Genomic DNA, 15,978 nt, shown 5'->3' on the forward strand with positions numbered 1-15,978 from the left:
TTTATATTTTCATATTATTAACTTTAAATATTTAGAGCGTAAATACTATTTTGTAGTTTTTTTGTTTAATAATTTGAGTCAATGAATAATAAACGACAAAATATGAAATATGTTTCTAAATAAATATAATGAAATGTTAGACTAAATTGAAAAAATATTTGAAAAGTATTGAAACTTCAATAGTATTGAAATTATTAATCAAAATTCAAATGTAAAATACTTTTGCATACAATAATAACTAAAATATTTATGATTCTTGTAAAATTTTTGTAAGTTTTCAAGAAACACTTCTGTATGCGAAAAAACGACTAATTATTACTCTTAGTAGCTTTGGCTGACAATCTGGTATATTTCAGTGGTATATTTAGATTGTAGTACTATACAAATATACCAAAAAACAGCATATGGTATATTTAAAAAAATATTGTTGTGTATTAATTTGGTATATTATAAGAATAATATCGAAATGTTTTGATTCTATTCACAGTTCTAAACAGTTCAAACTCTAAATTCGTTTACAAATATTACTCTTAATTTACATGTGTTTTTTTTTGTATTTATTGCAATATAATTTTGCAACTTCATGCTAATACAATTTCTGTATTTGTTGCAAAATGTGCTTGCTTCTTAACCCAGTTGCCTAAGCAAACACTCAGCGCCTGCATCAATAGCATCAATTCATCGATGTGTATGGCAAGGCAGAACAACAAGCACACTCACCCACACACACACACATGGCTGCACACACACACACTCGCACCCGCATCCACATCAGCGAAACGCTGCGCGCATCATTAGCCCAAAAAGGAAAAAGTGCTGACTGCTGCATATTGGCAGCAACTGAATTCAAACTTGGCCCGAACGCTGGCTAAACTTGTTGTTGAAGTTGAGTTGAGTTGAGTTGAGGCAGGCAACGTTGCCCAGCGTTGGGCTGGCTCATTGACAGTCATAACGCTGAAACGCGCCTCAACTTGAGCTAATTTGAGCGCAATTTGCAGAGCAAGAAAGTAACAGAGAAAGAGAGAGACAGACACAGAAAGAGAGAGAGAGAAAAGTGTAGACAGAGAGTTAAGAATTTGCACTTTTACTTAATCGCAAAACTTTACTTTTGCAGGTTGCAATGCACGCTAATTTCACCAGCTCTCTTTCTCTCCCTCTCCCTCTCTCTCTAAATGTGTCGAAAGAAACAGAGAAAAAGAGAAAGAGAGTGGGAGAAAAGGGCTGGCAAATGAACTGAAATTGATTGCTTCAACTTTTTCGATACGCACTCTGCTGTCGACTGTGTCCCTGTTTTGTTTCAAGTTGCCTCATTCTTGTTTGCAAATTGCATAAATTTGATTATCGAATTTCGTACCAACTCCTTTCTACATCCTCGAGCAGCACCTCGAGGAGAACGTGTCCTCTACAGCTACAGCAGCAGCAGCTGAGTTGAGTTGAGTCCTTTAGCCAGCTGAAATTCGTTTAAATCTACGCAATTCTGCCTAATTGGCGTCTGTATGTCTGTATTCATGAACTGATTGAATCTCTTACACTCCACAGGCTTTATTATTTAACGTTTCAATTACAAGTCTGAGAGAGACACAGATACAAGCCCCCGAAGAACTGACAGTTCAAAATCAAATTTGTACTCTCGGCTTATTTTCGCTCAGATCAGACAATGGCCTCTGAGCTCAGAGTCAAGAGTCCAAGGACTTCCAAGTCTAAGTCTGTGGGAGTCATCAACGGATTTAGTCAGTTGCAGCTATTTAGCATGTAAATGTGAGCCACTGCCAAATAGTTGTGTCTCTTTTCCTCCCTCCCCTTTGTTTCTCTGTCTCTGAGACCATCTATTTTGCATACAAATTACTTTTCTTTATGTTTTCGTTGTGCACAGTCGAGCGGCAGCCTACAAAATAATTTAAATGTTTCATTTGATTACAAACTGTGCTTTATGTTGTAAAGCGAGTCCTTGTTTAATTGTGCTCCCCAAAGACAAAATATGCATTCTTCTTGATCGACGAGATTGTCGCCCCAAAAACTAGCTGCATATATAAACAAGTAAGAAAGCTACTGTCGAGTGTCCTCGACTACGACATACCTGCTACCCATTTTAAATAAAAGCAAAACAGTGCGGTATTATTTTAAAAATATACCAAATAATATACTACAAATATACTAAAATATACCAAAGATTATATTTGGTATATCAATAAAGTGATACATCCTAAATATACCGTAGACATGCGGTCATATTCTAAAAATATACCAAATAATGTACCGCAAAAATACTAAAATATACTGATGCATTTTATACATCAATAAAGTACTACATTCGAAAAATACTGTAGCGGTACGGCATATTTCAAAAATATACCAATATATAATATATAATAATATACCACAAAAATACTAAACTATGCCGACGACCATATTTGGTATATCGAAGAAATGATACATTCAAAATATACCGTGGAATTGCGGTATTAAAAATATACCAAATATTGCACCACAAAAATACTCAAATATTTGGTATATCGATGAACTACTACACTAGAAATATACCAGAGATCAAAATATACCAGATTGTCAGTCAGGCCAGAGATTAGATCTTTCTTCTTTTTTCTGTAATCAAAATTCTGCTCTTAGAGCATAGCAATTGAAAGTGTTGGCAGCAGTCAACAGCAGCCAAAGGATGCGTTTGCCTTAAATTGTAGTTACTCACATAGACAGACAGACACATACCCACACACTAACACCTCCTCACACACACACATTTAGAACAAAGAAGTCGGTCATTGGGTTCGTCTGCTGCTTCTGTTAAATATTTCACACAAAAATAAAAAAAGAGGAAAATAACACGCACAGTAACATTCATCACTCACACACACACACACACACACACACACACACACACACATGAGAGAAGCTTTGCAAGTGTGGTGCAGGCGACATAAAAAAAATAGTTCGATTACAATTTGATGTGCAGCTCAAAACGAGAATCAAATCAGTTTAAAAAAGCAAAGAAAAATTCCAAGAAAGTTTAAGCAAAACTTCTATCAAAGTGAAATTAGTTTTTTTTTGTGTTGCCAAAGTAAACTTGAAACTTTTGTCGGTATGCAAAGCAGCAAAGTGTGTGTATAAAAAGGGTGTGTGTTGAAGTCATTGCACGCTGACGTATAATGATTACAGGCATATTATTACTTGACACACAGGACTTCACAGAGAAGAAGAGGGGAGAGGGGGAAGGAAGTGAGAGCAGGCGACAAACGGTTGAACAACAATGCAAGAATTTTCTATTTTTCACTGCAATTATCGTTGGCTTTATGATGTGTGTGAGTGTGTGTGTGTGTGGCACACACACTTACAGCACTTATTACTTCACTCTTCAGACTTCAGGCTGCGAGTGCGAGTTGAGTGCACATAAAATTGCCATAAAAATAACATTAGATGCCCCGCGGGATTCGCTGCTCATCAGGCAAACAATGCGGCAAAACTCTCTCAACGCGGCGACACACATCCATTTGAACCCCTTTTCCCTCTCTTTTTTTACACCCCTTTTTTATGAGGGGTGCCTTCTTTTTGCAGTCCACGCATTGTTCGGCGCATCTTTCAGCGTTATGATTGTGTGTTTGATTTGCATTTGCAGCTCATTGTCTTTCGGCGGCGCATTTATTACACTCGAGCGAGCGCTCGTAATCAATGTGTGTCCCACTGATTAATGTCGAGCACTCGCCGAGCCGAGCACTCCACAATTGCATGGCTACACAGCTTGCTATTTATAAACGAGCTGTTTGCCTGGCATTCCAATGCATTGCCTCCAATGAATAATTAAGCGGTTTGCACGCATTCATCAGCGCTTGCCACAGACCGCAGCGAGTCCTGCAGCCGCCTCCGCCTTCTCGTCTTCTCGTAGCCCAAAAACCGCAGCGTCTTTAATTTGAAGTCCCAAGTCGTTTGCTTTGCCTGACTGCCTTTCGCTCTATCTATCCATGTGTGTGTGTGTGGGATTTTATATTAATTTTTCACTGCTTCACGTGTGTCACATTGCGCATACGACGCATTAGCCAAGCTGCAAAGCCATCTAATTTATAGAATGTTGCGCATATTCTGCGAAGCGTATCGCTCACACACATTTCGTCACGTTCCCCTAAAATGTAGACATAAAACGAAAAGACAGCAAAAGAAAAGAAGAGAAGAGAAGGGCGAGAAAGCGCAAAGAGCATCAATATTTTTGCGTTTACCTTCTCTCTTCTATTTGCGTGTATTTTTAATTTATTTGCATTTGCTCATTGAAATGCTGCACAAATACACACGCCCTCCAAATGGCGCCCAAAATGCCACAAGACCCAAATAAATGACAATTTATGTGCCCGCTCAACGCACGCCTGTCATTTTTATATGCGATATTTTCGGCACCCAACAAAATACTACACACACACACAAAAACCGAAAAAAGAAGAAAAGCGAAGTGAAGTGAAGGAAATGAAAATGAAAATAAAAATATTAAACGAATTTTAACATGCAATTTTTACCTTCACGTAAACCCAAACTTGCGCTGTCTGTCATAAATTCTCGTTATACAATTTAAAACATTTGCTAAACACGCATTTCCTGCATGGCGATGGCATAAATTTACTTTTTGGGTTTTGCCCAATGGTCGCCCGCCAAGGGATGGCCGAGAGGGGGGGGAGTGAAGTGGTGAGTGCGGGGGGAAGGCAAGTGGTCAGCATTGCCACTAACATTCCCATTCGCAATCGCACAGATAAAATTGTCAAATATTTGATGAATGCGTATCGAAAATATAAATACAAACGCATAAACGAAAACGAAAATGAAAATGAAAATATATTTGCCCAACCAATTTTTTTTGGGTGTTTTGTTTTTATTTTCTAATATGGCGCGGGCAAAAAAAAAACATTCATAAATTGTATATCAAAATGCGTTTATTTGCGTATGCGAAAAACGTTTCAAGTTAATTTGCCATGAAGTTTGAAGTGATATCCAGCCACTTTATTCATATACATTTTTTTATATTTATTGTTGCTTAACTCGTTTACGCCTATTCGCTTGGAAAGGCATTTTAAATGAATACATTTCATTCAATATATGCAAAAGTTTTTGTATTCGCATTTCATTTGTGACTCTTTTGATATTTCTATAAACATTATGGCGTGTTTTCGAAGTGCAGTATATCATTATACCAAACATAGCCTTCGCTATTAATTTGGTATATTTTAGGAATCGTACTTCAATTTTTAAGCTTCCTTCCAAATGGGATATACTAAATGTTGACCTCGGTATATTTTTCGTATATTAATTTAGTATATTTTAAGCTATTAAGCACTAGTATGGCTTTATTAAAAATGGGTAGCGTGTATTTCATATGGTAGAGTTGGTATATTAATTTGGTATTTTCAAGCATAATATCGTGTATTTCATATGGTAGAGTTGGTATATATAAGTATTTTTTTGTATATTAATTTGGTATTTTCAAGCATAATATCGCATATCTCACATAGATTATTTTAAAAGTAATAGTATTTCGATGTACCAAATATATTCTGAGCTATTATTTTGTATTTTAGCAGAATACTTATTTGGTATATTTTAGAAAAAATACAACACTTTTTTGACTTAGTAGCGGATATCTCATAGTCAAGTACACTCAACTGAAGCTTTTTTTTTCGCTCGATCAGCGCTCGCTTCGGCAGACTTTCTCATTTCTTTAGCCTCTTCTAAGCCATCAATCGCTTATGTCAGCCCGAGGGAATAACTTACTTGCTGCCAGTCAAGTCCCCAACTCCACTTGCGTTGGCATTTCATTGACAAGCGACTGACTGACTGACAGACAGTCAATCCTAAGAAACTGGCCAGCCAGGCTGTTCACACCTCGGCTCAAGTAAATCCTCACGCTTGGCTTGTGGGAAGGAAGTTTTGGGGTGTGTGGCTGCAATTTAGTAGTGTGCTCATTGAACCACAAAATTAGTGTGAGTTAATTTGCAGCCATCATCGAACACTCGAAAACACGTGTCAGCTTTCACGCATAGAAATAGAAACTGAGCAAAGAGAGAGAGAGAGAGAGAGAGAGAGGGGGAGAACGGACAACGTGCCACGCCGTGAGCCTTGAAAATTTATTAACACATGCCAATCATAAAAAAAGAACACGAGAAATTGCAATTTCATTCAAACAAAAGACGCAACACAACGCATCGTGTTCCCAAAAACACAAAGCAAATAAACAACAAACAAAAAGCGAGTTCAAATAAATCATCTAGCAAGACAACTATGTAATATTATTGTTTAAGCATTGGCCCCAAAAACAATGGCGAAATGTTGTCGAAAGAGCATTTTTTTGAACGCATTGAGAACAATTTTGTTGTCCAATTTTTGGTGCTAGGCTCAATATTACAGTCACGTTTTCGATTATGAAAAATTTTATTTCCGTTCTTTGTTGCCGTTGATTATGCATATATTATTATTTATTATTTGTTATTTATAGCCCGCAGCCAACGGTAAAAAAAATACAGCGCCATTTATACGACAGTTGTCCAAGCCAAAAGCAAAAATAAAACGAATGTTTTCTAGGTGCTGCACTTTGAACGCGGCGCCACGCGGCGTATGCGTAATGAAAAGATAAAGCAAAAGACAGAGAGAGATAGAGTGGCAGAGAGGGAGAGAGGGAGAGAGGGAGACACTCTGCGGTTTAGTTTGTTTAAACTGTTAATTGATTTTGTCTTTGAGCAGTATGGCGAAAACTCTTTCCACTTCACTCGCTCTCGCCCCTTGAGCGCTCTCGAATTTTGTGGCTTTTGTGCAACAGAGCGCGGTATTAGCTAAGCTGGACATTGAAACTGCTTAACTTTCATGCAATTTACAGCCAAAGTAAACTACTTTCGGCCAGCCTGCTCCTCAATCCCCTGCATAAATCTAAGGCGAGCGAGCAGCGAGCATTTTGCTCAACATACAAACGACAAACAATTTTATTGTGCAGGGATACAGAGACACACACACACATGCATGCACAATGCGATATGAGTGAGGTTAGTGGCCAGCAACAACGAAAATTGCAAAAGGATATGACTTTCCCACAGAGATAGTTGGATAGAGTGAGAGAGCAGGAGAGGGGGAGAGGGAGGGAAATACACACATGCCATGCGGTTGCAGTTTTATGCGTTGGCATTGCTGTTGCTGCTGCTACTGCCACGCCCACTAAACGACCTGACCCCACAACGCCCACTGTCACAGCAGAGAGTCTACATAAAGGAGAAAGAGAGAGGAGAGTGGGTGACAAAGAGGGAAGAGTGAAGTGGTTGACTGTGCAGCGAGCACAGCTTGATCCTTTTTTATCTTCTATTTGATTTTCATTTTTAATACGAAAATAAGTTTAGCTTAAAATTGAATTATTTGATTTATTTTGCTGGCAAGAGAACGCAACCTCCTCTTTTCTCTTCTCCCCCTCTCTCTCTCTCTCTCTCTCTCTCTCTCTCTCTCCGTGTGTCTCTGCGAAAAGTTTTCTTATTTGCTGCAGTACACCGAAAAGTGCTTCCTACATTTTTGCTGGCCATTTTGTCTGCGCTTTTGACTTTGAGCATAATTTAATCGGATATTTGCTGCTGCTCCCATTTTATTATTTAAGTTTATTTCTCCAAGTTGTTGTTATACACAAATATATATATATATATATGGTATATATATATTGGGAAGAGAGAGATTTTTACAGATTCCATTTGAAAGCGCACTAAACGAACCAACGACAAATAAATTCAATTTTAAATGCAATTTTCTTAGGCCCCGCAAAAACACACAAACTCTGAAAATTTTCGTATTGCCAATTTCCACACACAACAACAACAACAACAAGTAGAAAACAGAAGATTTTAATCATCTTAATTAGTTTACGGTTGTGTTTACAACTCCAAATCAAAATCAGAAACAAAACAAAAAAAAATACAAAACAGAAAATGTGAATGTGGAAAACATTCAAACTGCGAGTAGCATGAAAAATTGCCCTGCCAAACAATTGTGCACATGGCTGCAATTGCTTTTTGTTACAAGCTCTCGACATCTCCAGCTGAGTGTGTGTAAGTGTATAATATGTGTGTGTGTGTGAGAGTGCAACGTGTTTGTTAGCCAAATTGAATTTATGACCTGTGGCGTTGCTTTCTCTCTCTCTCTCAGACACACAGAGACAAACTCAACTGCTTGACTTGCGACATTGTTAAATTTTTGCCTGCTAATGGCCAAAAGGTGTTGTAGAAGCGTCTGTCTGTCTGTCCGTCTGTCTGTCTGTCCGTTTGCATGTGGTATGCGCCTGTCACTTGCCTCAAATGGTTGCATGACTCTTTTAATATGCAGCCTAATGGAGTTTCACAGCCACATCGCTACAAATTGCATTGGCCCTCAGATTTATAATCTGCTCAAATAAATCACTCGTCTCTCTAGTTATTTTTACTTTACAACAAAACCAGTAAAATTAATTTACGGCACACAAAAGTAAATTGAAACCGAACTCGAACTATGCTTCGCAATAAACTAAATGTTGTTTATTCATAGCCATAAACTTGGCCAAGAAAGCCAAAAAAGTAAAGCCGTTTCTCTATCTGCATAAATATTGTAAATTGAATGACTTCCGTTGATAAACAAATTTATATATTATATTTGCTTTGTTACCATGAAACTTAATTAATTCTTATTCGTATGCCGATAAGTTTAGCAAGTAAGTCATTAATAGTTGTCATGCCCCTCTACGCGTGTTTCCTCGCTTGAGTCACGGACAATTTTCTTATCAAATTATTAATTAAAATATCACAATGCCAGGCGCCTATTAATTGCTGATTATTCTTGACCATGAACCGACTATGTTAAAAAGGGGCAAAGCATCCTGTTGCGGGGGCCTCGTTTAAATATAAATAAATCTCATTTATATTTAACTTGCGACAGGATATATACATAAGTTAATCTTTATTTTATTAACTATTGGATAGTTGAGAAAAGTGTGGAATGAATTGACTAGAAGAAACCAAGTACTTCTTAAGTGAATAATCGAAATTTAAATAATGAAAGATGAAATAATGAAAATGAAAAAAGTATAGAAGAGAGAATAAATAGAAAGGGAGCAGGGAGCAGAAGGGACTCATATCCGATCGCATCTTAATTCCCTCGAGTGACAATCTGGTATATTTTGTACTCTAGGGAGTATTTTGAAAGTAGTTGTTTATAGATATTTCAAATAGAGCCTATAGCATATTTTGGTATTTTTTTGGTATTTAAATTTGGTATATTATCAGGTGGTAGCAGATCTCTTAAATTCGCTTTTTTAGTTTAATAGTATGTCGATATACCATACATATATAACGGTATATTTTAGTATATTGTTGGTACATTAATTTTTTATATTTTAAGAATAATACTTCATTTTTTGGACTTATAGCGATATACCAAATATACATTTCGGTATATTTTAGTAATTTGTTGGTATTTTAAATTGGTATATTTAAAAAATAAAGCCCACTTTTGGCTTTATTAAAAATGGGTTATAGTACATATATATAAAATATACATTTCAGTATATTTTAGTATTTTGTTGGTATTTTAGATTGGTATATTTCAAGAATAAAACCCACTCTTTTGACTTTATCAAAAATGGGTTGTAGTATATATAAAATATATATTTCGGTATATTTAAGTATTTTTTTGTTATATTTTAGGAATAATACCGCACTCTTTTGGTGCTATTGAATGGATAACGAGTATTTCACAATCGAGCAGACTCTATTGTAGCTTTATTACTTGTTACTACTCCCCGCATTTCACACTTAATATACCCTTTAGAATAATTTAAATACTGGGTCTGGTTTAGTGTTTATAAATACTGCTTTGGCTGATAAGCAACTTCCGACTTCAAGTACGTTTAGTCTGCCCCAATGAATAGATAATATTGTCTGCTGTCAGTCAAACCGAATGGCTATCTATTATAATACATTCCATAGTACGCATGCCAGTGGACGATGATGATAAAAGTGTCTAGGGAAGGGGATCCGTGTACTGCTGTAACTCGAACTTGTTGTTTAGTTTTAAACACTCTTTTATTAAGTGGATACTACGGTGATTAGATTAAGCTCCAATGCTGATGGTAACAACCATGTGTCAGGAAGTGACAAAAGACTCTCAAGTGGCAAAGATGATAAAGAATACAGCAGAAAACAGAATTATATATACTTCTTCTTTGAATAGTTGGTGAATTTGCCGTGTTTATAGTTACCACAAAAACTAGAAGCAAAATAAAGTTATTGCCAGTATCGAAAGTGCGGTTGCACTTGGCTGTGTGTGATTAGTCAGCTTGTGGCGCGATTCGGCTTAATATCGATAGCAGTAATCACGATTGTATTAAATGGTATCGTCCGATATGCAAATCACAATTGGACTTTAATCGGATCGAAAGAAGCAGAAATACGGAACAGCCGCTAAAAGCGATAGAAACTAATTAAAAATATTGATTAAATGCACCGAAGCACAGGAAAAGCTGATAGCTTTCGCACTCAGCTTAATTCGCCAGCTATAAAAGAGGTTGAGAAATCGCAAATCCTCAGCATTGTGGCAGCGATCATCAAGAAGTGAGCAACAACATGCCTTTCCAGCCAGAGTACAACTACAATCCCGACCAAAAGGTGTGGAGTGGCGTCGATGAGGATGCCATCTACAATCCGCAACTCTCGCTGGGCGAGATCACCTTCAACGAGATGCGTCGCCATCCCCAGCTGACTGCCCAGATCTCGGCCACCGAGAACACAACTGTGACCTGGGAGGAAATGCATCTCAAGGCACAAAGTGTGGCCAGCTACTTGCGTAATCTGGGTTTGCATCAAACGGATATCATCGGCCTCATTGCCAGAAACACCACGCACTTGTCGGCCGTCATCTATGGCTGTCTTTTCAATGGCTTGGCCTTCCATTGTGTCAACATCAATCACACTCCGGCGACCATTGAGAAGCTCTACGGCATCACGAAGCCACGCGTCATCTTCTGCGATGGCGAGGAGTACGAAAAGATCAGCAATGGCACCAAGAACCTGAACACCAAGATTGTCACAATGCGCAAGCATCAGCCAGGCTCCACGCCCATTGAGGAGTTGCTGAACACGCCCATTCTTCCGAACTTTCAGCCCTACAAACTGGAGAAGGGCAACGATCAGACGCTGGCCATCATCTGCTCCTCGGGCACCACCGGAGTGCCCAAGGCTGTGACCAACGCTTACAGCCACAAGTTCTTCATGACCACCAAGTGAGTTAAAGACTTATCTTCATTACTTCTTTCCTTACTCAACTGCAATTCTTTTTCCCTTTCAGATATCTGACCACAACTGATGTGCAGTATTGCCACAGCACTCCCGACTGGGTTACAGGACTCACCACCTACATTTCGAGCGGCATTCACAGCACAACTCGTATCGTCTGCGATGGCGCTTTTAATCCTGCTCTCGTCTTGAGCTTGATCGAGAAGCACAAGATCACATGGTGGCTGGGACCGCCATCGATGATGGCTCTGATGGCCAATTGCCCCAACTTTGAGACCACCAAGATCGATAGTTTGAAGCACATGTTGTACGGTGGCATGTGCGCTTCCATCGAGGTGCAGGATCGCTTCCGCAAGCGTCTCAATCCCGGCGCCTTGCAGTTTGCCTTTGGCTTCTCCGAGCTCGGCTCAACCAATTGCACACTCAACAAACACTACGATGAGAAGCCCAATTCGGTGGGTCGCGTTCTGCCGGGCATTAAGATTAAGATCATAAGTCCCTCGAATGAGGCGCTGCCAGCCAACAAGTGTGGCGAGATCTGTGTCCATCCGGGACAGTATTGGGATGGTTACTACAACGATCCCGAGGAGACACGCAACATGCAGGATCGCGATGGTTGGCTCTACACCGGCGACACTGGCTACTTTGACGACGATGGCTTCTTGTACATCTCCGGACGTATCAAGGACATGATCAAGTACAATGGCATCATGTACTATCCCAGCGAAGTCGAGGATGTCGTCACCCAGATGCCAGGCATTGCCGAGGTCTGTGTCTTTGGCCTGCACAGCGACACCACCTGGATGAAGACCGCTGCCGCTGTGGTGCTCCAGCACGGTGCCAAAATCACTGGCGAGGATGTCTGCAAGTTCGTCAAGGAGCGCGTCGACTCTGACTATCTGGAGATCCATGCTGGCTGCATTATTGTCAATGACATCAAGCGTCTGCCCAACGGCAAGACGAACCGAAACGCCATGAAAGAGTACTTCGAGGCCAACTATAAATAAGTCTACTTACCGCCTAGCTCAACTTTTTATTCATCTTTTTTTTTACACATTAATCCATATCAATAAAGACTATTTTTTGTATACAAAGTTGCCCAAGAGTTTGTATTTTATTTGTCGAAGTGGCTCAGTTCATTAGATTTAAATAGTTTTTGCATTTCTTTTTATAGATCAATATAATTAAATTGACCTACCAACTTTTTGATTATATTTTTTTTAAAGATTAAAATTAATACGAATGAAATTTTAACTATCTTTCTTTTGCAGATGTCACTAAGCAGAGTTGCCCACATAATGAAAGTAAAGAGTTTTCTATACTTACCTTAAAGGACTGATAAAAATAAATTACTAGGTAAGCGGAAACTGGTTTTAAAATTTATTTATTAAAATTGTTTTGTTTTGGTTGTGTGTTTTGTATTGTTAATCAATAATCCATTAAGTAAAATAGTTCTATCTGTAAAAGATAGGCCGCGTTTCTTCGATAAGATTACGAAGTTGTGCCCATTGTCCATAACGTCAATTATTACCTATCTAAACTTTTGATAATAAGTATATATTATATCTGCAGTAATCTGTAAACACAAAAGACTGCCTTACTTTGAATCAATAGTTAGAATTGTCCGTAAGCAAATTCCCCCAATTTTTCAGCCAATTACTTCAACTTTTCATTAATATTTTTAGGCAATCATTTATAAATGTTAGGATAACATTTAACTTAGGGTCTCCCTTTAAGACATATATTCAAAAAGATAGTTTGCAAAGGTGTTATTTTCCTTTTAGTTAAATATAGTTCCTAAAAATCTACAATCAGTATATTGATAACCAACCAGAAATCTGTTGATTGATTTCTTTAAAGTGTTAGTAGAACTCAATAATAAATAAATAAATAATAACTTGCCATTAACAAAGTCCCTCAATTGATTGGAATAAAGTCCTTAATTCAATTAGCTAACTTTTCACTAATATTTGTAAGGAATAACTTAGAAGTGTTAAAGTCTTCTTTCATTTCCCACACTTCTTGATTCGACATCTATATTTCCTTTTAGTTAAATGTTATACCTAGAAATATGCAATCAGTGAAAATCTCCAATGAAACATCAATGGATCAATTTCTTTGGAACTATTCCTATAACTAGACTTTGTTGAATAGATAGATACTCATAAACAACTATCCATAATGACACACAACATTTGAAATTGAGAACTACATTCGCACTTAATTGCTAGTTATAGTTGGCCTTAAACATAGTTCCGCAATTGATCAGAGTGAAGTGCTGTGAGCACACTTCCTTTAAATGGCTTGCAAAGCGAGTGAAACTCTTTCCGTTTCCGGTTGCTGGCTGCTTAATTAAGACAAACCCCAGCTAGTTGCCCCCGTTGTTGCCCCCCGTCGATGTATGCAGGCAACTCTTGTTATATTTACACAATGGGCAACCGCTTGGGGGCAAGTCAAGTTGTCGACTCTCGACTGCTGCTGCTGCTGCTGCTGCTTTGGCTGCTGGCTGGTTGGTGTCAACTAGCTGCATCAATATGTTGTCCACACCCAAAGTATCCATTGCTGGGATCTACCATATTGTCAATGTGCATAATTTCACATCAGCAGCAGCAGGATGAGGGCAACAATAAGGAGCTAGGCAAGGATGAGAACGAGGTTGAGGCAGATGCGAGAACGCGCTGCAGCTGCAGCCAAGCTATTTGTATGCATTTGCCCAACTGAGCCCCGGCTGAGCACGTATTGCTGCCTTTGTCTTGGCAGCAACAGCAGCAGCAACAACTAGAAGAAGCAGCAACCAGAGGAGCAACTAAAGGGGAACGTCGCTTTGCCTGTGCTGTGGGTGCTGTGTTTTGGGCTCATTGTTGATTTCAACACAATTTAGTGTCTTATGCCATGTGTAGAATGTTGCTGCTGTCGCTGTTGTTGCTGCTGTTGCTGCTGTTGTTGGTGTTGCTGCTGCAACGAGTTGGAGCTTTTGCTAAATACCTGCACATGGGCAGCAACAGCAGCCGCCTGACATGACCCCGAACACACACCCAGCCTAAGCAAACAAGGCACAACATATGCACACACACACACACACACTTTGGCTCACTCACACACACACACATACTTACTTATACATACACGTGTGTATAGTAGATGTATGGAAAACAAAATGAGTTGCATGTTGATTAAGTCACCTGTACACACTTTTGCGCAGGCAAGCAGCTGAAAGAGCGAACAAGAGAGAGAGAGAGAAAGAGAGAGGGAGACGGAGAGCAGGCTTTACGGCTTTGCCAGGAAGTTGAGTTGTTGCTTTTTATGCAGTTGCTGTTGCTGCCATCGGCGACGTCGTTGTCGGCGGCGTCTCCCATTGCTCTAGTTACTGCTGCTGCTGCTTCGGTTGCAGTTTCAGTTGTTGCTGCTGCTAAAAATTGCTTCATTAAGTGTTTCTTGTTAGCTCTCTCTGTAGCTTGTGTATTAGTAACGCTTTTATGCTAATGTCCTTCGACTGTCCCAGAAGAGTTGAGGCAACCCTAGTCCAACACACACAGAGAGAGAGAGAGAGACAAACAGACCAATTTGACACTCGCTCTCTCAACAAAATATGCGTGTTTTTGAGCCAGCTTATGCATGTTCTGAATGCCATTACGTTCTCTCCACTGTGTGTGTGTTAGTGTGTGTGTGTGTGGGTGGATGTGAATATGAATGCGAATAGAGATGCAATTTTTTGGCAAATTAACTGCCAACTTTTGAGTGGCACTTGGGTTAAGACATTCACTACTGCTTCAGCCAGCTTCCAGCTTCAAGCTTCAGCTCACTTGCTCACAACGAAGTCAACGCTCAGTTCTTGTGCGTGCACAAACTGTTAAGATTTGCCATCTAAATTGGCAAACCAATTCATTGAAGTCTTACAGTAATATATTTTTACTAAATTATAAAACCAAAACGAAACTTGAATTTGTAGCTTACAAAATTTTGTAATTGCAAACAATATGAACTTTGGAAATGCTATTATAAATAATAATGAATAATCTCTTTATTCAATTTATTTCAAAAAATAACAATTTACAGCAAGATTTAACTATTAGACCAAAAAGAACTGACTTTCTTAGCTTAGGAAATTGCTCAATTGGAGAAACATTGAAGATGCTATTAAAAAACTTCTTAGTATCATTATAAATATCAGAAAACTTTAAACATCTTTATTCAATTTATTTTAAATGTATAATTGAAGTATTATTCACAACAACTGAGCTACAAAGTTCATCGACTTCCACTTAGTAAAGTAATTATTTCAATAAGAAATTATTACACGATTGTGTAGAGACTCTTCCTTTCTCTCTTCAACATGTTTGCTGGGAATTCGTATGTTTATTTTATATTTATATTTCCTTTTAATTTATTTAAATTCATCTTAACTACTTTTATTTATTATTATGCATAATATCTAAGCTACTAAGTTCATCGACATGCGATTAGATTAATAATTATATTAGTAGAAATTATTACTCGATTGTGTAGAAACTTTCTCCTTTTTCCCTTGAACAAGTTCGACAGCGAGTGTTTGTCAATTTGCTGGGAAGTCGTATGTTTATTTTATATTTATATTTCCTTTTATTTTATTTAAATTCATCTTAACTACTTTTATTAATTCTTATTCTAAGCTACAAAGTTCATCGACTCGCGTTTATATTAGTTGAAATTATTACTCGATTGTGTA

The 15,978-nt window shown here is 38.3% G+C and overlaps 1 protein-coding gene across 1 annotated transcript; it reads left to right on the forward strand.

Annotated features, from left to right (window-relative positions):
• The first annotated feature begins 10,557 nt into the window (after nt 1-10,557).
• LOC133850352 (uncharacterized) lies at nt 10,558-12,367 on the forward strand. Its single transcript, XM_062286415.1, has 2 exons — nt 10,558-11,260; nt 11,326-12,367. Exons 1-2 carry the CDS (start codon nt 10,605-10,607, stop codon nt 12,278-12,280), a joined length of 1,611 nt encoding a protein of 536 aa, XP_062142399.1. The 5' UTR covers nt 10,558-10,604; the 3' UTR covers nt 12,281-12,367.
• The last annotated feature ends 3,611 nt before the right edge of the window (nt 12,368-15,978 follow it).

Source organism: Drosophila sulfurigaster, chromosome 2L, assembly GCF_023558435.1.
Source record: "Drosophila sulfurigaster albostrigata strain 15112-1811.04 chromosome 2L, ASM2355843v2, whole genome shotgun sequence".
Lineage (NCBI taxonomy): Eukaryota > Metazoa > Arthropoda > Insecta > Diptera > Drosophilidae > Drosophila > Drosophila sulfurigaster.

What these genes read in the sequence shown, in the direction of transcription:
- LOC133850352 (XM_062286415.1), top strand. Translation starts at nt 10,605, where the DNA reads ATGCCTTTCCAGCCAGAGTACAACTACAATCCCGACCAAAAGGTGTGG. An exon ending in AAGTTCTTCATGACCACCAA is followed by an intron (nt 11,261 to 11,325) that starts GTGAGTTAAAGA and finishes TTTCCCTTTCAG; the next exon opens with ATATCTGACCACAACTGATG.